This window comes from Monodelphis domestica, chromosome 1, assembly GCF_027887165.1.
Source record: "Monodelphis domestica isolate mMonDom1 chromosome 1, mMonDom1.pri, whole genome shotgun sequence".
Classification (NCBI taxonomy): domain Eukaryota; kingdom Metazoa; phylum Chordata; class Mammalia; order Didelphimorphia; family Didelphidae; genus Monodelphis; species Monodelphis domestica.
In genome coordinates, this window is record NC_077227.1 from 408,894,598 (window position 1) to 408,917,852 (window position 23,255).

A 23,255-nucleotide genomic window follows, 5' to 3' on the forward strand; every position below is an offset into this window, starting at 1 on the left:
ATTCAGTAAATACTCATTGAGATGTTTAGAGCCACATTCCAGTAGTGAAGAGAATACAAAGATCAATTTTCTATAGGTCCTTTCCTTGAGAATACAGGAGTTAGTAAGAAAATAAAACAGAAGCACATAGTGCAAGACAAGTCTAAAGAAAATGTTCAGGAAGCTTAGAAGATAAAGAGATATCTCTAAGTTAGGAGGATCAGGGAGGACTCTGTGGAGAAGACATTTGATCTGAACCTTTCAAGGATTGCTAACTATGTCACCATGGGCAATTCATTTCTTAGGCTTTCAATTTCTTCATTTCATGATGGGATTAGACTAAATGACTTCTAAGACTCCTAACTCTAAAAACCAGTCTTGGGATGAACAGAAAAGCTATTTTAGGTAAAGAGAATAGCATGAGCAATGTCAAGAAGGGAAGAACATTCTTACATATTGGAAAAACAATAAGTAGTCCATTTGACATATAGAAGACGTTCAGGGGAGAAGTGAAAAGATAGTCAAAAAGCATTTATAAGATCTTGGAGCCTTGGCCAAGAAGTTTAGACTCAATTTGGTGGCTGATAGGTAACAATTCCAACAGTAAAGTTACTTGGTAACTCAAGTGAAGGAATTATTAAGCACCATGCAAGGTACTGGAGATACCAAGAAAAGAAAAAGAAAATCCCTATTTTTCATGGAGTCTGATGGGAGAGAGACCATGCAAATGACTATACAAACAAGATATATGCCAGATAAAGCAGTATATATATAAGAATTAAGGGAGAATTGAGAGTGATTTCCCATAGAAGATAGAATTTTATCTGGGACTTGCAGGGAAGCCAGCAGACAGGAGGAAGAGAGTTCCAGGAGAGAGCCAATGAAAATATCCCAGAATTAGGAGGTGGTGTGTTTTGTGCAAGGAAAAGCAAGGCCAGAGTCACTATATAGAAGAGTGCAACATAAGAAGATTGGACAAGTAGGAAAGATTCAGGGTATGAAGGACTTTGAAAGTTAAACCAAATTTCATATTTGATCTTAGAGGTAATGGGGAGCTCACCCTTTACTCAGCAAACTGGCAGATTAATGCAAAATTGCAAAAATCTAGGTGTGAGGTGATGAGAGCCTGCACTAGGTCAGTGATAGTGTTGGAGAAGAAAATGGAGAGTATGTGAGAGCTGTTTTGAAGGTAGAAACAATAGGCCTTGGCAACAGATTGAAAATGGGAGGTGACAGTAAGGATGACACCTACGTTGAGAGCTTGGATGACAAGGAGAATAGTGTATCCCTCTACAATAATAGAAAAGTTGGGAAGAGGAGAGGACTTGAGGAACAATCGTGAATTTAATTTTAGTCTTACTGAAATTTAAGATGTGTATGAACATCTGGTTTAAAGCAGTTGTCAATGTGAAATTGGAGATCTGGAGAGAATTCAGAGCTAGACAGATAGATTTGAAAATCTTCTACATAGAGATAATTGAATCCATAGGAAACAATGAGATCACCATGCAAAATAGCATAGAGAAGAGTCTCAGGACAGAGCCTTAGGGGAGACATGATTATTTGGTGTGACCAGAATGAACATCCAGCAAAGAAGATTGAGAAGGAACATTCAGAAAGAGAGAGGAATCTGGAGAGGATAATATCATAAAAATCTAGAGAGTAGTGGTAGAAAAGGATTGAGGAGGTGTCAAATGACCTTCTCAAACCCTTTATCCACTAAAGGGAAGAGGGTTATGGGGCAATAGTGGGATGAGTGGATGGAGTAAGGGATTTTCTGTTGTTGTTTTGGAGGATTTTTTTTTTTTAGAATGGGGAGGTATAAGCATTTTGTAAGCAGCAAGGGAGTGGTCATTAGACAAATTGAGAAAAATAAGAGTGGAATGAGAGAAAAAGCAGTCTTCTAGAGAAGACAAGATGGAATAAGATCACTTATGTATATAAAGGGATTGGTCTTGGCAAAGAGAAGGGCCACCCCTTGTGAGTCATGGGGCAGAGGAGCAGCCAGCAGCAGAAGCATCTAAATGACATGAGATGAGAAGCAAAGAAGGAGCTCTCAGCAAGTGGCTACATTTTTACCCCCAGTAAAGTTTAAGCCAAGGTTCTGAGTTGAATGAGAAGAGGGAGAACAATTGGCACTTTAGGGAGGAATGACAAGGTTTGGGAAAACTGCTGTGGTGAGTGAGCTATAATGAGTCTGGGAAGTGTGAAAGGATTGCCTTGCCACAGTGAGGATTCAAGTGAGATTATGTAACATAAATTAGTGGTGGACCCAGTGATTTTCATGATTTTCTCCAGCTGCATTCAGCAATATGTTGTTAGCAGATCATAGGAAATGATCCAAGACTGAGGCTTAGAAGGGCAAAATTGACAATAGGATAAAACAGCAAGGGATTAGAGACGGTATTCTAGAGTTGAACTGGTTTACCAAGTGGTCAAAATGGGGAAGGGAGAAGAGTGTAGCTGGTGTAGGGAAAGAACTGAAAAATGGAAAGATTGGAAGTCTTGGTTCAGATCTGATGACAGGGTTGCAAGACAAGAGGAAAGATGTAATGACAATAATTTGTAATTAACAATTTTGGAGATCATGAATTTGGAAAGGGAACACTTGATGATGGCAAGATCAAAAGGTATACTCTCAGCTGAAGTGGTATAGAGGAATTCAGTCATTTTTAAAAGTGTCCCACTCTTTGTGACCAAATTTGGGATATTCTTGGCAGAGATACTGGAATAGTTTACCATTTACTTCTCTAGCTCATTTTACAATAAGAAAACTGAGGCAAATAGGATTAAGTGATTTGCCCACTGTCTGGGACCAGATTTGAACTCATGAAGATAAGTCTTATTGACTCCAGACCTATCACTCTATCCACTGTAACATCTTACTGCCTTGTCAAGGGTGGAGGACTAGATCATAAATAAGTTAATAAGTTGAGGAACTAGGAGTTTATGGTGTTTAAGAGTATCATTATGTATGTTAAAGACCCCTTTATGAGGACAGGAGTTGGAAAGGAGAAAAAAGGTTTTGAGCCACATACTGAACTCATTGAAGAAGGAAAGAGTGATCTAGAAGTCAGTTTTGTTTTGTTTTGTTTTTTAACATTTGACAGATTTATCATTTTTGTGAGTTACTTTCCTAGTCATTTAAAGTACATAGACAAGTAGTCTGCCTTCAAGAGGCTTATTTTGTAAGGAAGTGGGGTTAATGTATATACAAGGAAACATAAAGTACTCAAAAGTGATTTCAAAGGAAGAGATCATCAATCATAAGAATGATCAAGAGTCATTGCCTAAAACCAGCTGATTGAGATTTTAAAGAAAGCTAGAGATTCCATGAGTCAGAGGCAAAAAAAGAGGTAATAAATCCCCAATGGGGGGAATGATTTTTTTTTTTTAAAGTGAAGAGAGCAGAACCAAATGGTAACTGGAAGTCAGTCTTGATCGGATAACAAATATAGATTGAATAAGTCTCAAAGAAAGAATGGTTACTGAGTCTTGGTGGCAGAGGGAGAGCTTGGAAGTGGTGATCAGGGAGCAAGGAGTTTCTTTGCTGGAAACAGTGTCCAGGAAAGTTCCAAGATGCTTTGGAGCAGGCAGAGGTAAAGTCTAGCAGAATGCATGGTGGAAGGGATGAGTAGCTTTAGAGGAAAATACTGTGAGGGGAGATTGAATTGAGGGAAATGGGAATAAGAGATGGGGCAATGGGGGACAGAGAATGGGGTTTGAACAGTGACAACTTAAGATTCAGAATCATGGAGTTGGGGGGGCATGATGGGGTGGCTATTTGTTAATTATTGAGGAATAAGGTAAGTAAGGTACATTATCATCTCAACCTTGAACTGGAAAGGGGAGGAGGGTATCCATTCAAGGGCAAATGCAAACAAGGCAACTGGTATGGGTAGAGCTGTAGGAGGCCAAGAAAGGTGCTAGGAGTGAACTCTGTGGAATGGATAACCCAGAGAGGTTAGGAAGCTTTCTCTTTTACCTGTCAAGGTCCTTTACCATAGTTGCTCTCATTTTGATGCTCTGAATGTAAAGGTAGGTCTTTCCAAAAATGTGTTGCTGCCTTACAATTAATCCAGTGTTCTGATGCAGTCTAATTGGGCTGGGTCCAGGACTGCCCCATTCTAGGACTGCATATCCTCCCTCTCAATGCACTGTTGATCCATACTGAACTAAACCATTAAATCATCCATTTTTTAAAGATAAACTGCTATCTAGCCACAGTGCCACCATTTTGTTCTCATAAAGTTAATTTTTTTGGCTACAAATGTAAGACTTTGCATTTGTCCACATTAAATTTCATCTTATTAGATTTGGCCCAATTTAGCTTGGCAAGGCAATTTTTGAACTGAGCCAGAACAATGCAACTAGGATTTTGTACCACATACTGACATCTGTTGAATGTATTTCCTCTCTCCACTCCACATTTCATCCCCCACCTGGGAGAAGTCTTCCTGTCTCACTCCCTCACCTGGCCCCCAAGCTACCCTTCCCAGGATTGCCCCTGATATGCCACCTGTTCTAGAATGAGGGATGCCAGGGATTATCAGAAAAGCAATGAACACCAGCTGCTGCTGCACCAATCTCCCCCACACACACACACATACCCCCATACCTCTTACAATACACAAAGACATTTTTGTAAGCCTAACTGTCACCTCCTATCCTCCCTTTTCACTGTATAACTTTTTGGAAACCTGCTCTATTATCAATGAATTCCCCTTCATATAAGATTGCTTGGTCTCACCTTCAGATCTCTTTTGGTGCTCACTGAAACCTAACTTCCGAAGATACATTTCTTGGCATCCTTTCCAAAACTGGCTGTTCCTTCTCTCTTACCCCTTGAAGCCTAAGGCCAAGAGGAGGAGTTGGCATACTCATTTCCCAGCTTTCTCGTTTGGAGTGTACTCTATCCTATTCATAGCCCTGTTACTTTCATCTGCAGACTTCCAGATTAACTCTTCTCCCCTTATAATAAGTTTAATATGTGGTCTTCTCTACCCTGGCCTCCCATTTCCTTAGTGTCCAGTTTTCTTAGACCCACTCTGCTTAACTGAATTTTTCTCGTTACTAAAATTTCTAGTTTTAACCACATTTAGAACTTGGTATTTTTCAAATAATGAGGTCATTTATCTCCAGTTTTGTATTTCTAAAAATGATAGACATGTTATCCATACTTTTATCCAAGACATTGATAAAAACGTTACACATCACTCAGCCTGAGCCACTCCCCTCCCAAGATGACATTGACAGATGTAATGATTCCCCCATTCAGTCACTTCTGGATCCACTTACCTCTACTATTTTCTAATCCATAGTTCTCTGTCCTCTCTCCATTGATGTTTTGCTAATTTTTATTCAAATGCCTGCCAAAATCTAGGTAAAGGTTTCTGTTTCATTTCTATGATTGTTTAGTCTAGTAATCTGCTCAAAAAGGAAATGAGGCTAGTCTGGCCTACCTTTTTCTTAATGAAGCTATACTGATTCTCTCTCATCACTTCCTTTTCTACATATATTCACCTTAATAATATGTTCTATAGTTTTACCCAAAAGCAAAGTCCAACTCATCAGTCTGTAAATTCATTTTTTAAATTTATGACAATATTTTAGGTTTCAACACTCTTTGAGCTATTTTTATTCATACTTTTCCAGTTCAAAGATTATTCTTCTTGGTAAAGGAAAAAAGAAGCAGAATGAATTGAGCAGCTTTACTTCTCTCCATCATTTGCTGTTTTCTTTCCATTCATATATATATATATATAGCCTCCCGTTTTTTCCCCCCTGCTTATCTGCCACAATGACACCTTCCTTTTTTTGTCTTTGACTTTCTTTGCCAGGCTTATTCTCAGCATTAGTGATCCTGATACAATTCTTATAGGACTGTGCCATATTTTAATATTCATCCAGTTACCTGCCCTTCCTTCTATCTTTTATACATGTGCTTTAAGCATTTAATTAAATAAATCATTCCCATAGTGTCATCTGCAGATCATAAGAGGTATGGTTTTACATGGTTTGAAGATGTATTTCCTTTGGTATCAATATGTATAGTCCTGGTCTTAAAATGCTAGAGGCAAAAGAAAACTTGGAAAGGATCTAGAATAAGATCTAGAATAAGCCATAGAAGTCAAGAGAGGATAAAAGATGCTCTGAAAACCTGGGAAAGGCTGTAGAATGAACATCTGTTGTGAAAGAAAGAGACTGTACATTTGTATAGTACTTTAAAATTTTATTTGTTTTTATTTTTCATTCTAAATTCTCTCCCTTCAGCACTTCTTCCCCCATCCATTGAAAGACAAAAAAAAAAGATACCTATTATTATATAGTGCTTTTTAAAAAACTCTTACCTTCTGTCTTAATACTGTGTATTGAAGAGTGGTGAGGACTAGGCAATTGGGGTTAAGTGACTTACCCAGGGTCACATAGCTGGGAGGTGTCCCGGATCAGATTTTAATCCAGGACCTCCTGTCTCTAGGCCTTGCTCTCAATCCACTGAGCCACCCAGCTGCCCCCTCTATATAGTACTTCCAAAAAAATTTAAAGCATTTTAACTTGTAGTAAATATGTTTTATCTCTAATTACAGATGGAGGAAATGAAATTTAGAGGGATGAAGTGAATTGCCCCAAGTCACACAGTGAGTTAATGACAGAATTAGCTCAGGACCCAGACCTCTTCATTCCCAAATCAGCATGCTATTCTATCAAGACAAAAGACCCAGAAGTATCTAGAACCCAAAGAAATGCCATATGAAGAGCCTTCTGCAGAGGAAAAAGAACTCTGGTTTGAACATTAGCTCTGCTAAAACTGGCTCTGTTTTTTTTTTCATTGTGACCTTGGGCAAGTTATTTCCCATCTCTGAACGTGTTTTCCTCATCTCTGAATAAAGGGCCTGGACTCCATGATCTCTATGGTCTCTCCTAGTTGGAAGTTCTGTGAAATTTTTTGACACCTTTGGGGAAAGGTAGCTGACTGAAATACCAAGTCCTTAAAGACAGGTGTTTGTTTGTTTGTTTGGTCATTTGTGTTGGTTGTCTTTTGTTTCTATATTATTTACATTTGCCTTATTATAGTCCTCCCTATTGCCTCTCCCTAGAGCCTTTCTTTATCAAAGAGTGGGAAGGGGAACCTATTATAAAACTAACCAACACCTCAAAAAATGACTTATTTGCTGTGTTCTTCACCCATAGTCTCCATTTCTGAAAAGAAAGAAGGAAGTTTCCTTCTCATAGTTTTCTTTGGGGCCAAGTTTAGTTATAATAATTTCACAACATTTTTTTAAACCCTTACCTTCTATCTTAGAATTGATACTAAGTATCAGTTCCAAGGCAGAAGAGTGGTATGGCCTAGGCAGTTAGGGTTAAGTAACTTGCCCAGAGGCACACAGCTAGGATGTGCCCGAGATCAAGTTTAAACCCTGAACCTCTCCTTTCCAGGCCATGCTCTATCTACTGAGCCACTTAGCTGCCTTCACAATACAGGTTTTTTTGGTTGTTCTTTCCTTTTACACTGTTATAGTCATCATATAAGTTGTTTTTTCTGGTTCCACTTCACTTTGCTTCAGTTCATGACAGGTTTCTCCTTCTATATTCATATATTCATCACATTTACCATTACTTATAGTACAATAATAATCCTTTATGATCTTATACGTTGAGATAGATAGAGCCCCAGGGCTGGAGTCAGGAAAACCAGAGTTCAGAGCAGACTTCTGTTTGCTTCAGTTTACTCCGTGCCTGGCATATTGTAAGTGCTATATAAATGCTTATTCCCTTCCTTGTACTACAACCTGTTGAGCCATTCCCCATTCAGTGGGCGAATCCCCCAAAGGAAGGAAAAAATGGGAAACTATAGAAGTAGATCTAGGCTAGTCATTTGGGTTATATTCCCCACCCCCCACTTTGGGAGCCTAGCTCAGCTTCTTTCCTGTGATACTTGCACTAAAGCTATTGAATCCCCTAACCCACTCTGGGCTGAAGTACTGAGGAAAAGCAAACTGAAATCCCTGATATTTATCTTTGAAGGCAGTCAACCATGGAGTTGGAGCACATCTATTGTGAGCATGACAGTTATAACCAGCCCAACTTAAGAGCCCTCTGCACCTGCAGCAACATGGGAGCAACCTATGGGAGACATGGCCTTTGGACTGAGCAACCAAAGAACAGGTCAAGCAAGCAGATCACATCAGGAATAGGCAAAAGAATCTGGGTTGTCTGCCATGGGGACAGGGATGAGCAAAGGAAGAGAGATCTAGAATGTCTGATCTTTTGTTGAAGGTGATGGTTTTAGGCTTCTCTTCCCTTAATTGGTAATTTGTACCAATATCATCTATAGCTACAATATTGGCCATGCCTCCTGGCTGTAGTCAAAGCCATCTGAGTGAATTGGGAGAAACCTGGAAGGTACCTGAATACTACCTTGGCTGAGTGGCAACTAGACAGAACTTTTATGTAAAAGCTAGCCACTCTCTCTGTGGACTGGTTTCCTGTCCTCCTTACTCCTTCTCTGCCAAAATTACCTTGTTCCCATCCCCCCACAGCTATCTGGTGTTTATGGGGTGGAAGATGTTTCCTTTGGGACCAACCCTGTTTTCATTTCTACTCTCAGCTGTCTGGCCTCCCAGGACTTCACCTGCAGGTTTGTGCATGCCCGTTCCCCACGATAGGAGCCCCAGAGGGCTCAGCAGTCCTGGTATACTAATTCAGCAGGCTTTTGTTCTTGTCTTCGATGCCCCCTGGCTCCTTGCCTGGCTTGGAAAAGGGCATTATCAGCCCTTTAGGCTGCTTGCCACCTAGCCTAGCCATCTCCACCAGGAGAGCTCTGTTCTTTTGTTTCTCACAACTCAAGTTAAAGGAGAATATGTGTATAGAGAGAGAGTCAAAAGAATTATTATTAGATTACTTCTGACGACTTTCCAGCCTTTAAATTTTTCTATCAGAGTAAATCCATATAGGGGTCTTTCAGCCCTGCAGTGGAAAACCATCAAAGAGGAGGTTGGTCATGAGTCAGATGCATCTTTTCTCTCCCCTTGCCTGATAGATCCTTTCTTTTCCTATCTGTGACTTTGAAGCCTAGCTGGCAAGTTGTTTTTTTTTGCTACTGTAAAGCTAACAGGAATTACTGTTGTACTTTCCATAGTTTGCTGAGACTGTAAGGAAATGTCTTAAAAGCTCAAAAGTGTAGCTTGCATAATCCTTCCTGTGACTCCATAGGCAGGACCAGCCATCCCACAAGGGTTAACTAATAGCCTTACCTTCTATTGTTCGACTTCTGAAAAAGATAATTATCAAAGTGACATACTTTATGAATTCCTCTAAACACTGTGGAAAAAGTTAAGGAGAGTGGGAACTGAGTGAAAATATGTTGGCACTACATGGCTAAAAGTCACCTCCTCCACATGTGCTAAGATTACCTGCATTTGCCACCTCTTCCATTAACTATCCCTCGGCCCCACAGAATGTTGGACCTGAAAGAGTATTAGAACCAAGGGGCACTTGAGAATGGAGAATGTTAAAACCTATCTGCTGAATTCATTCAAAAAGCATTTATTAATCTCTAACTAAATATACTGTGCTTGGTACTAGGGACTCACAGGCAAAGAGAAATAATAACTACTCTTAGGGAGCTTATGTTCCATTAGGAGCAAAATAACACACACCAGCAGTTAAATACCAAATTATTTGTACAGAAGAGGTACCATAATTGGCTACAGGAGGGGTTCAGAATAGGCCTTCTTATAGGCTAAACCTTGAATGATGAAAGGATTCTAGAAGGTGGAGTAGAGGGGGTACATTGCTGCCCCTGGGCCCCACGTGGTTGGCTTGCAATTTGAGAATATCAGTTTAGCAGCTGTGTGGATGATAGGTTGGAGAAGGGATCCACTGGGTTGGGGAGGTCATTTAATAAAGCTAATTGGGGCAGCTGGGTAGCTCAGTGGATTAAGAGCCAGGCCTAGAGATGGGAGGTCCTGGGTTCAAATTTGGCCTCAGACCCTTCCCAGCTGTGTGACCCTGGGCAAGTCACTTAACCCCCATTGCCTAGCCCTTACCACTTTTCTTCCCTGGAACCAATACTCAGTACTGATTCTAAGATGGAAGGTGCGAATTTTAAAAAAAAAAAGCTAATTGCATTAGTCCACAAAAGAAGCAATATGAGCCTCCATGAGTGAAGGGAACTAGACAGATGAAATATATTGTAACTGTTGCTGGGGAGGCCAGCCAATTTCTTGAGTTTGAGAGTTCTGAGATGTAGTGGGCTAAACTGAGAGGCATCAGCACCAAGATCAGTATTAACCTGGTGAGCTCCTGGCTTCAGGAATTGTCCACTTGCTTCAGGTAGGGCAAACCATCCCAGTTCAAAAGTGGAGCAGGTCAAGTTCCTATGCTGACCTAGCCCAATAGAACTGGGCTTTTGGGAAGCCTCTGCATTTCCAGTCTGGGCAAGATAATAGGATCAGTTGCTATTCTATTGTCACCAATTTCTCACTTTCATAATCTATTTTAACATAAAAGTTTTAGCACTTTCTTTAGACATTTGAGAAGCCAGTGTTTTCTATGTCTGACTTAAAAGAATAAGTATCTGGGACTAGGAGGTTCCAAATTGGACTGGAAATTGAAAATCCTTGGTTCCTCTCTGCCCTCTTGTCACTAATCAATCAATCATTAGGGCCCCCATGAGTGGTTCATTTGTAGTAGGAGGAAATGGAAATATAGAGAGACGAATTAATTGGGTTCACCAAGTTAGCTACTAGAGAGCTCAGTAGCAGATTTAAACCAGATTTTCTTGGCTTCTCATCTTTTTTTCCACCTGGCCATTATGATCCCACTCTTCACTTCAACAAACTTCTATTGAGTGAGCTCTTACTGTGTGCTAGGCACTATTGTGGTAGAAGGTAAAAAACCAAACAGTTCTTCCTGAGAAGCAATTTACATTCTATTTTAATACTGAGTAATCTGGAGCTGGAATAGTTTGTGACTTGTCCTAGGTCATTTAGTCACTTCAGTCAGACTAAGATGAAAGTAGAATCCAGATCATATGACCTTGTATTTTCCCATTAAGTCTATTCTTCAAGTTCTAATTCAAATATCCTCATTGTCAGGAAGTCTTCCCTGATTTCCCCCAATTCCTAAACAGTTTTGTGCCTCAACTTCCTTATCTGTAAAACCAAGTTGATCTCGTTTCTGTGACAACCTGTAGGGATAGAATGGGACTAAGGGAGTGTAATACCATCCATGAGCCAGGGAAGCTTTGATGGCCTTGGGAAACAAACCATCCACAAGTTGTTTGTTGCTAATGGGCTATAAACAGTGAACCTTACTCTTTGTTGGCCTGCCGATTACACTGACTCTTGACATGCAAAGGACCTTCCTTCCTATCTTAGACATCTCTGTTTCTTCATCTTCAAGGGGAAAACAAGCCAGAGGAGAGAGAATCAGAAGGTTGGTAGAAGCTGAAATGTAGGAAATGCAGTATTTTGAGCCTCTCTCAATGCTCCCTAATTTTGAGAGTTTTTTTTTTGTTTGGCAAAAAGAAATGATGAATCATAGGAAAGAGAATGGTGTTAAAAAGATTTGCTGGTATCTGTGGGTTCCAGAGCTGTTACCATCAGCTCAGGAATTCCAAACATTTTCCATCAGATAAAGGTGCCTGAAAATATCCTGACTTGCCTGGGCTAGTCTGAGCTAGTGCTGGGGCAAAAAGGTCTTAGTGACACAGGCAGGCCAGGCTGCCGTCCAGAGCACCCTGGGGAACCTTGTGTACAATGTATGTAAGAAAAAAGGCAACTTCCCACGGCCTGCCTCAGCCTCCAGGAAATATTGCTTGTGGTTTCTAGAACAGGGAGTCCAGAAAGCTGCATTCTAAGCCTCCAGTTCAATCATCTGTGAAAATAGGGATTAGACTAGAGGGTCTCTAAGGATACTAGGATGGAATCAAAAGGAACTTTTAGATATAATCTGTTCCTAAACCAGCATTTTATAAATGAAGAGATGACCCAAGGGCCCCTGAGGAATTTGTCCAAAGCAACATACCTAGTATCAGAGCTAAGATTTTCAACTGAAACTCCAGCCTTCTGATCCCAGATCCAAGGCTCTTTCTATGAGGGCACCCAGTTTCTAATTATTTGGGTGCTATCTTTCTGAATGTCCCTTCCAACTCTAACACATGATTATAGTGAATATTTGTGGAGTTGGGGGAGAGTTTGCCAAGTATTATGACATTCATTTGACTTCATTATGCGGAGAAGGCAGAACAGAGAAGTGAGAAAAATATATTCTCTGATGCATTCTACTAATTAATGAATCTTTTATGATACAGAGAGCTATTGGGAAGGTTTGGGCTATTTATTAGTCCTTCATATCTGAGAATGAAACGTTTTAATTTTAGAATATTGGAGCTGAAAAATCCTGTCTCGTTCCTTTATTTTGCAAAGAAGGAAACTGAGACCCAGAGAAGACCCAAAGCAATTTGCTTAAAGTTCACAGGGAGTTAATCATAGCTCTGGCACTAACTCAGGTAGAACTAGAGATTATACATTTTAAAACTATAAGGGAGGGGCTTTGGAGGTCTTTTACTACAATCTACTCATTTCATGGATGAAGAAATTGAGGCCCAACTAATCTTCTGACTCTTTTTACCATGTAATTTTTTTTTCCCATGTCTCAAACACTTAGTCATGATCAACCATGATAAAAATGGGGGTAAGAAAGCAGAGTGGGAGGGGGAAAAGTTAAACCTGGGTGAGGCAGTGGCACAGAGGATACACTGATCAGCCAGAGAAGAACCCTGATGGCCTCTCAATCCCTGGGACCCCCGAAGGAATAATAGGTACCTAGAAAAAGAGGTTGAGAGAGTGCCATTTTCTCTCTCTTACCTACTGAGTCTCCAGGTATCTTGCTTACAGAATAGAACATGTGTTTAAAGTGTTTCTGGGCTTCCTACCTTTTTCCAAGTTGGCAAGATAGTTTCATAGAATATAGAACGAGAAGAAACAGAGAAAGAACAGGTCTTTCTTTTGTGTTTCATTTCCCTAGAAGAGACTAATCCACTGACAAATATTTATTGTGAGGAAATATACTTAAAACCAAATCCTTCTCAAATTGGAGAAACAAGATACATGAGAAACTAAAGTAGTAAATTCATAGGATTGTAGGATTTAGAGCTTGAAGGAGGCTTAAATATCTAGTAAAAATCACTCATTTCATAATTGAAGAAACAAAGTCCCAAGGAAGAATGATTACTTGTGAGATGGGCAATAAGTAGCAGAGTCCGGATTTGAGCCCAGATCCATATCTCTAGATCCAGTGTTCATCCTACTACATACAGCCTGTTGAGCCCTTGTCTATCCCAAAGAACAGACCCAAGAAGGAAATAAGAAAAAAAAATAATTCGTTATTGTAAGGTAAATCACTTTGTTCTTAGGACATAAAATGCCTCAACTGGGAGGGGCCTTAGAGGCCTTCTCTTCCAACTGCCTTATTGTTCAGATGAGGAAACAGGCCCAGAGAGGAAAGCATTCTTATCTTTTAGTCCCTCACACACACATGTCATCATGGCTTGTCCTATGTCTCCCCACTCAGGGTGCCCTTCATTCATTTCCACTTCCTGGGCTGGACATTGACAAATGTAGGCTTGGCATAAGTAGTAATGAAACTTCAGGCAGATTCTGAAACACTGTCTGTATAGATTCTGAACGCTGTCTGTACTGCCTGATAGCTCTCTATCTTCTCTTCCCTCTCCCCTCCCCCATTTCCTTTTCCAAGAAATGAGAATGCCAAGTGTGGGTGGCTTCTCAGAATTAATTGGGTTGAGATGGGGGAAGGGGGAGGGTAGCTGCCAACCTCAGAGCTGGGGAAAGATAGCCATGAGAGGCCTGTCTCATTACCTACCAAGAAACTCTTTTGTGGGTGTTCCCCAGGTACAGTTTGCCCTGGTTTCCATAGTAACCCTCTGAATCCTTCCCCCAAAGTCCTCTAGACCTAATAGTCCTCTGGAGAAAAGCTACTCCATTCTAATTCCCTCCCCCCCCCCCAAAAAAAATGAAAAATAAAAAAACAAAACAACTTGAAACTTAGTGTGTTTGACTTGAAGAACTTTAGAGGTGTGTATGTGTAGTGGAAAATGCCTTAGACTTGGAGTTTTACCAACCAGGATTGGAGTATTACTAGAGTACTGCTACTCACTAGCTTTGTGACCTCAAGTCCCTTCCTCTATCTGAGCTCCTATTTCCTCATTTGTAAAATGATCAGATTGGACTAAATGATGTTCAGCATCGCTTCTAGCTCTAGTCTTCAGTCAGTGAGTCAGTTGGTAAAATCCCTGATCTTCTCATTTGTTAGGAGTGTTAAAGAGATGCTCCATTTCTCCTTTTCCCACTCTCTTCCTGCTGTCTCCCAAGACTCTCCTAACATAGTCTTTCATAAACCCAAAGGACATTATCATCCCTTTGGTCAAAAGGAAGGAGCCCAGAAAGGGGAAATGACTCAGTGAGTGACACAGCCTTCATGTTGGCCTTAAGATTACAAGGATGTGTGAGAGTTCTCTGCCTGCCACCCCCACCTCCAGGCTATTCCTCTTCCCAGACTACTTCTACCCAAAAATAGCCTTCTGGAAGGAAGCACCAGACCCAGCCCTCTCCAAAACCACCCAAGGGGAAGGGCAGACTGGTTTGTTCCTGATAGTGACATGGAGAAGAGGAGTGTTTATTTTCCCTTCTCTCTTCTCTATTGAATATTTTTCTGTCAGTCATTCTCACTCTACCTTCTGAGGCAATCAACTTTGTTCCCACCATCACCCAACTGACTTGACTGTGACCCTCCATAACAGGAGAATACTTTACATTCAACAGATCAAAATGGAAACTACCAGATAAGTTGTTCTTTTTTCACCCAACATCAATTCCCACTGGCAAAGCAGCTGTGGATCCAGGTGAGGAAAGTCCCATACTTGATGGTACTGCAAAATGCCCTGGACTCTAGGTGAGATCTGAGTTCATTCTTGGCTTGGCAACTCACTAATTGGGTGTCTTTGAATAAACCGCTTCTCCCTGAGCCTCAGTTTAAATAGTCATTATCATTCTATTTCTACCTCACAGGGCTGTTGTGAGGATCAGATAAGACATGTGTTGTAAAAGCACTCTAGACATTTACATAAATGTATCCTTTAAAAGTGCAGCTGGGGGGACAGCTGGGTAGCTCAGTGGATTGAGAACCAGACCTAGAGATGGGAGGTCCTAGGTTCAAATCTGGCCTCAGCCACTTCCTAGCTGTGTGAGTGTGGGGAAGTCGAGAGAGAGAGAGAGAGAGAGAGAGAGAGAGAGAGAGACAGAGACAGACAGAGAGACAGAGAGAGACAGAGACAGACAGAGAGACACAGAGAGACACAAAACACAGTATTGACTCCAGTGCAGCTGGGGGGTAGCTCAGTGAATTGAGAGCCAGGCCTAGAGATGAAGATCTTAGGTTCAAATCTGGCCTCACACTTCCTTGGAACCAATATATAATATTGATTCCAAGACAGAAGGTGGGGGTTTTAAAAAAAAAAGTGGGGAGAGACAGAAGCCAAGTATTAGAAGGAAGCATAGCACCTGTGTGACCATAGGCAAGCCCCTTCTCCTGGACCTCATTTGTAAAATAGGTCAGGCTGAATCATCTCAAAGGTTTTCTCCTGCACCAGATCCTAGGACCTCTTTGAAATGCTAACTGTTGATTACCACTAGTCTTCCTTTCTTGAATTCCTATTTTCTGTCTGGGATCTGTCCCTTCACTGATCTTCCTACCCATAGCCAATTGAAGTACATTTTACTGAGTAGATATTTCATACCTCTCCTTTGTGCTTTGTCCTATATGTTTAGAGCTACATGGGCTATTTTCAAGGTACAAGGCACAGCCCTTGTCCTTAAGGAGTTTACAGTTTATTTGGGAAGATAAGATTGTTAGCAGCTCCTTGAAAGAGATCAGGATTATTCCTTGTACATCTGGGCATAGGTGGTTATGGGAAGCTTCATAGGTGAAATGGGCCTTCAAGAATGGAAAATATCCCAGGAAGCAGTTCTAACTCAGTGCCTAAGCTGGGATAGCTGAGCATTGGTCCATCCATCAATGTCCTGGCCTGGCTGCTATAGCTGGCCCTCAATCCAGCTCTTCTTCATTGGCTGTATGATGTTGGGAATAAATAAAAGGCAACTAGATGGCTCAGGGACCTAGAATCACAAAGAACTAGATTCAAATCCAACTTCAGACACTTCCTTGCTGTGTGACCCTAGGCAAGTCACTTAACCTTGTTTGCCTCAGTTTCCTCATCTGTAAATAAGATAGAAATCAACACAGCAACAACACTTTAAGGAACAGCTAGGTAACACGATGGATAGAATGCCAGACCCACTGGAGCCCAGAGGACCTTAGTTCAAATATGACTTGAGACACTTTATAGCCGTATGACCCTGGACAAGTAACAACCTTGATTGCCTAGCCTTTGCCATTCTTCTGTCTTAGAATTGATAATAAGGCAGACAGAAAAGGTTTTGTTTTGTTTTGTTTTTTAAATAGGAATAGATAACAGAATAAAACATAGTCCTTGCAGAACAGCTGAATGTAGTTAGCTAAATCACTGACAGTTACCTGGAGACTGTGCCAAGAACCCAATGAGTGGCACAGGCAGCAAGAACTTTAGTTGTGAGGAAGAGATGACTGTGAGCTAGCATGTCCAAGAAAGTCTTCCTGAAGAGGGCAGGATTTCAAGGATGAGTTGGATTTGGCTAAGTAGAGGGGAAGAAGAAAGATGTGGAGTAGGATTTGAGAATTTGTGTGTTAGACCCGCCTTGCAAAAGCAGAGGGTTTAGGTACATATACTGTCTCAGTAGCCTGAAGAACTGGATTCGAGTCTCAGCCCTGTGTCTAGCTAGAAATCTGGGCAGATCTCTTCATATATTCTTTTTTCTTTTTCTTTCAAATGAAGGAGTCAAACTGGATGACCTGAATTTCTTACTAGCTCTAGCATTCTATGGCCAAAGATTCTTTGAGCTCTAATGTTATGTGTTTTTAACACTCCATGTTCTAAAGTCTTTCCCAGCTGCCCTCCCATTCTGGAACACTGCGAACCCTCCTTCAGGGTAGCCAACTGGAAGCTTTTGGCAAAGGAAGGCATCTATTACAGTTTCACTAAGGGGAAATAGAAGCCCCACATACTTCCCCATAGCAACTGTTGTTACCATTGGCCTACCAGTGGCCCTGCTTCTATCTTGGCCCAAGTCAAAGGCCTCCTCAATAGGAGCTTTTCAGAAACCTTCATATTCTCATTGCCCCTGTGAGTGACTTCAGAACCCTGCCCTGCAAACATAAACTTAGTTGTAAGTTAACATAACACCTAGCTATTGGTGAGGAGGAGGTCTTCGGAGAGGGGGGCAGGTCAGGGCTTATCTCTGCTTTTCCAGACTGGCAACCCTGCTTGTTTATCTGGGCCAGCAGAGAAAATGGCTGTGGTTGTTTCCAAGGGTGTTGTGTGAACCAACAGCTAAATATACCCACACCCCACTCACTGCCTCTCAGCTGTATTAGAAAAACATAGCCCGTCTTTCTGGGCACAGACCCATGCCCAGGATCCAAATTCCAGGGAGAACCTGGCATATTTTACACAGAATGAATTCCTGCTATCCACCTCCCCGAACACTGAAGGTTCCCTGGGATAGGAATGTACCACAGCTTTGGGGGTGGGGAGGAAGGCAGGAAAGGAGAGAGGAAAATATGTGAGCTTTGTTTATTATTGCTTCAAAGCTACTGTTCTCTGCCCTCTTGAGTGACTGTTCCTGGACAGTGTGTGCTTTGTGTCTCTGTGGGGACAAGAGCCTGTTTACTCATTAGGCTCCAGCAAAGACCAAAAATTCCCTGAGGTTCCCAGTTCATTTCTTTAGGAAAAGTTCCCTATGCAGCTCTCCTTCTGGTTGGGAAATTGCCTCACTGTAATATTGAGTCTCCTCTTCTGCCTCACCAAATAACTAGGTTTTGATCCAGTGGGCCTTCCTGCCTACTTATACTGAATTTTTTTATTCTCCCTCTAGCTGGAAAGGGTCAGAGTTGAGGCCAGACTCCTTTAGGGTAGCTAAGTAGATTGTGTGGCTTCTGCCTGGGATCACTTACTCAGCTGTGGATCAGAGAAAAAACAGGGTCGTTTTACCCAAGAACAGGAGTCAATTTGGGTCTAGCTCATTTCTAGTAATGGAAAACCTACTACTTCACAAGATTGTGGGCATGTCTCTGGGTGGTTGGTACCTCGGGTCTGCTGACTAATGACCCTGATCCATTTGTCTAAATCATACTTTCAAAATTGAGTTCAAGTCCTACTCCTCTCTGAAGCCTACACCAGCCAACAGTGTTCTCATGGACTCATAAGGATCATAAGACTTAGGGCTGGAAGGGACCATCCAGGGGTCATCTAGTTCAACCCCTTTATTTTACAGATGAGGAAACTGACACCTGGAGAGGTTAAGTCATCTGCCCAAGGTCACATATGTAACAAATCGCAGAGCTGGGATTTCAACCACTTACTACTGAACTTGATGAATGGCTTTGAGAGCTAGATGGGTTCTTCATACCCTCATTTTACAGAGAAGGAAACTGAGACCCAGAGATGTTAAATGATTTTGTTCAAGGTCATGCAGATAGGTAGTTATTGGCAGAGGTGAGCTTTGAACCCAGGTGCTCTGGGTCCAATTCTGTTTCTCTTTCCACTGTAGTATTCCAGCACAGATGGCCTGGGAATATTAATGATCCATTAAATGTATATTCTGTGTCTCCATCTGCCTTATATATTCTTTGATTAGGGAATGGGTCTTTTATATCTTCATATCTCTCACCGCACCAAATACAGGGTACTGCATATAGTAAGGGCTCCATAAATGCTTGTTGGTGATAAACCAGCTCTCAAACATAGGCTCAGCCTCAGTGGATGAATTGGAAACCTGACCCAAAACTGTTCAGTGGTCCTGCTGGTCTTAGGCTTCATGTTAAAGAGTCAGTGAGCCTGAGAATCAGGAAACCTGGAATTCTGTTGTTGTTTTTACCACTGACTCACTGCATAACTTCGAACAATCTTTTCCCCTGTTAGCCTCAGTTTCATTCTCTAAAATGGCATTGAACTAGATGCTTTTAAAAAAGTCTCTTCCAGGTCTAACATTCTGTGATCCTGTAGATATTCTTGGAAGTAGGTAGCCTACTATGTCCTCAGCTTGAAATCTAAATCTAAGAATTAGAAGAGGCCTTCAGTTTACCTAATCCAAGCCTCCCTGTGATGCCAGACCTGAGAGGCCACACACTGGACTTGGAATCAGAAGGCCTGAGTTCAATTTTTGCGTCAGTTTCTTTTCAAACGATTTCTAAAATCCCTTCTACTCTGTCATATCCAGTGATCCTATATTCTATAATGGAGAGAAGGGACAAGCAAAGATATGGTCTCTGCCATCAGGTATCTATCTGCCCTGGGTTTGGAGTCAGAAGCCCTGCCATCCAGTAGTTTTGGGGAAATGCATCAATAAATTTCCAAGAGTGGGGAGTACAAGTGTAGACTAGCATAGAGTAAATTGATTAAATGCTTGGATAGGATGCAGTAAAGGGGGGGAGGGGTGCAATCTTGGAAGACTTCCTGGAAGGAAGAGCTTGGTTGGTGTCATTGGCTGGGATGGGGTTTGGTAGGTAGTAATAATCTGCTTTTCCCCTTGGAGCAAGCAAACCATACTCTGCCAAGACTGTGTTTCCAAACCTGGTTGGTTTTTTAATGCCTTCTCACCCCATTGCACTGGCTTCCCTTGTGACACCTCCATCAGCAATTACTCCAAACTATTGGCTTCCCTGTAAAGCTCCAGCCTATTTCTCTGCTTATATACCCTTTTCATTCTCTTCCTGCTCTCCTGAGAGTTGAATTTAAATGCTTGCATTTGTGTAATACAATGTAATCCATTATCTCACTACTACCTTGTGGGGAGGTGGGGCAGGGATTAGTATCCCCTTGTTTAAAGAAAAAGACAGCTTTAATGTAGAGTAAAATGAATATCGAAGGACTCATTTTCTGGAGAACTGGGCTCTTGACTCTACCTCAGAAGTGTAACATTGAACAAGTCATTCATTCTACTAATTTGGGACTTCAGTTTTCCCATCTGGAAAGTGAGGAGGTTGAACAACAGACCTTTTTCAGCTCTTCAGCAGTACCAATATTCTGTGTGTTCTGTGATCCCTTCCATTTCTGTAATTCTCCTTTTTCTCTTCATTCTCTCTTCTGTAGTCTCCTCTAGCCATCTCATTCTATGTAGTGTTTTAAAGTTCCTTTGTAGTTTTGATGTTCTGTGTTCTTTGTACCAGTGTTCTCAAGGATTTTCTTGTTCTAACATTCAGTGAAATAAAGACACTAATACAGAGGTTAAATGACTTGCCCATTGTCAAACTTGGCAGATCACAGAACCCAATTAGTTCAGCGTCCCTTTTATGATTCCACATTGCCTCCCACAATAAGTAAGTGACTGTCGTCCTCTTTGGACTTTGGAAAACAGCCCTCTGGGCCTTTACCCTGCCCTCAGTTTGGTGTTACTAGAACAACTTGGTTGCATTTTCTTCCCTTTGCTTCTGGTATTTGAGAGGTTTTATGGGCTGGATTGGGAATATAGAATAGACCTCATTGACAAGACCAGCCAGAGAATCCCATCTTCAGTTAGCAAGAACGTCCTGGGTCTTTCTCCTTTTCCCCAGATAGTACTCTGGGTTCTTGCCTGGGTCGGTTTTTCCTTGACTCTCAGTGTCAACTGCCTCCAACAAGTGTTTTCTCCCCTACAGGACACCTTTGTGGAACTTTATGGGAATGATGCAGCTGCAGAGAGCCGGAAGGGCCAGGAACGCTTCAACCGATGGCTGCTGACTGGCATGACAGTGGCCGGTGTAGTCCTGCTGGGGTCCCTATTCAGCCGGAAGTGACCATATACCCTGAATCTACCTTGGAACCTGTCTGATCCACCCCACCACACCCTGTCTTGATCTGTACTCTGTCTTGACACAGGAAAACCGCTACATGAAGCTGACATCTTATTACATGGAGCTGAACCATCCCAATCCCCCCCTCCACTCCTTACCTCCCAGTTCCCCAGTATGCGGTCTGAGACCCTCGGCCCCTCTTTGATCTCTAAGTCCTCCAGAAAGAAAAACATGCAACTTCTTGAACCTCTACAACACTGGTGGGTGCTGGCTGCCTAGTCATGACCTCTTCCCTGCCCTCAGACTGCCTAGAGCTAGGCCTCTCCCCCAACCCGACCAAATCAAGAAGGATCCAAAAACCTTATAAAACCCCCCATAGGATTTTCCAGTGGTAGGGTGAAGCAGAATAAAATAACTTCATTTTTATTTTTGTGTTATCCTTCCAGTCCCTAATGTTGGGAAGGGCCAAGACGAGGTGTTCACTGAACCAGGCCTCTACATTACCAAGGACAGATTTTCTCTAAAGACTTCCTGCTTGGAGCAGTGAGTAGGTAACTTGCTTGTGAAATCTTATAGTTAGCTGTCACAGGGTCCAGATCACCAGGTTTGGGCAGTCTCCCTTAGGCACCTCCTAAGCATGCTGCTCCTAGTAACTCCAAACCATGCCCTACCCACCACCTTCAGAGGTAGCCTAGGAATCCAGCCATACAGGCAGCCCAGAGTGTCTCAGGAAAGTGACCTGGCCTTGACTGTCTTGGTTGGTCAGTTGGACCAGTATTTCTTACTGGTTAATGGACCTGCAGAAGGAAGGTATGATGGGTATGTGTGTTCAGTAGCATATCTGAATTCTAGAACTGGACCCCTAAATAACCCTTCTTACCCTCCTCCCTAGCTCCTACCCCTCAAGAGGAAACAGGTACAGGGAGAGACCCGAGAAAGTAGCATCTGACAGCTGTTTGTAGCTGTTTTCCTTAGTCATCTTAGTTCATAGAGATCTTGGGAGAATGTGGACCTGGTTCTCTCCTGATAACACTTTCAACCGGTGCCCAGATATACTGACCCAGAGGTGAAGGGGTCCCCCAGAGTGCCTGGCAATACTTAAAGGGGTTCCCAAGCACCATCTCCCTTCATCATTTAAGGTGACATTTCTAGTGGAATAAGTACTGGGCCAAATCTCAACCTCACCACTAAGGAAGCTGGTATATATATCCTTGAGCAAATCAGTCCTGTGAGCATCAGTTTTCTCCTTTATTAAATGAGGTCCTGGACTAGCTAATCTCCAAGATCCTGTGCCTCTTCTTAAAAGAGAGCCTGACTGTTTGTTTGGTGGCAAGAATAAGGGAAGGGGAAGAGGGAGGCTAGCCCTGAGAAAGATTAGATTCCCCCATACCAGCTTCCTTCTCAGGCTATACCGCAAACCTCCCCCTCTCCAAGCTTTCAGAATTCAGATTTGGGATGCTTACTGCTTCACCTAGCCAGGCTGTGTGTTTGTCCCTCCCAGCAGCTTCCCAAACTGGTCTCTCTCACAGTCCCAGTCCATCACCGAAAAGGTACAGCCCTACCATTAAAAATGTTCTCCTTATCCCAGTTTGCGGATCAGCCAATTCTTCATCACTCCCTCTTGACCCTCCCCATGCCTCTTTGCCTCTGTATCATAGTCTTGTCTTTGCTGTATATATTTGAGATTAGTTTTTATTCCTTGTGAAGATGATATACTATTTTTGTTAAGCGTGTCTGTATTTATGTGAGGCTCGGCAGGGCTGTCGTGTGGTGAACGCATGGGGAGATGGTTCCCCCACCCTATTCAACCCCCACCCTTTTCAGCCCCCTAGAGGGAGGGGAGACTGATTACTCCCCAACCCAGGCCTAGGGTCTTCCCCTCAGCCCCCCATATCCTGGCTCTTTGAAGTAGTCTGTGTGATGGTGGAAGTGAAGTTCAATTAATAAACTGTGTTTAATTTGCTGGCAGTGAGTGCTTTTTGTGATGGGGGGAATGACAATGGGGACTAGGGAACCCTCTCTGATTCTCTCCCTCCCAGGTGGGGGGGGGCGGGGGGAATGAGCCTTTCATGGGATCTTTCTTGCCTGGAATGTGCTGGAGGGGAAGGGGGAGGCCCAGTCCCCTTTGGGCCTGATGTCCAATTCCTACCCACACTTGTGAGCAAGAGATAGGAGTCAACTGCCCTCTTGTGGGCTCTGTTGTAACTGCACCTCCAGCCCCACTGGACTCCAGCCTCCCTCAAGAGTGCTGAAATTGGGAGTCAAAAGAAGTGGAATTGAATCCTGATTCTGCCTTGAGCTGCTTGGGTGGCTTTAGCTAATTAGAC

At 42.3% G+C, this 23,255-nt stretch overlaps 1 protein-coding gene across 5 annotated transcripts in view; it reads left to right on the forward strand.

The window, feature by feature from the left end:
• The window catches only part of BCL2L1 (BCL2 like 1), a 44,604-nt gene extending 21,713 nt beyond the window's left edge, over positions 1–22,891 (forward strand). For 3 of the 5 annotated variants that reach the window (XM_001362813.5, XM_007474467.2, XM_007474466.3), the window contains exon 3: positions 20,794–22,891. In XM_001362813.5, coding sequence (XP_001362850.1) covers positions 20,794–20,931 — 138 coding nt within the window. In that variant the 3' untranslated portion in view covers positions 20,932–22,891. Of the gene's footprint in view, positions 1–6,566; positions 6,618–8,004; positions 8,024–20,793 lie in introns of those variants that run through there. The other 2 variants (XM_007474464.2, XM_007474465.3) reach the window with 2 other exon arrangements.
• Positions 22,892–23,255: the final 364 nt, after the last annotated feature.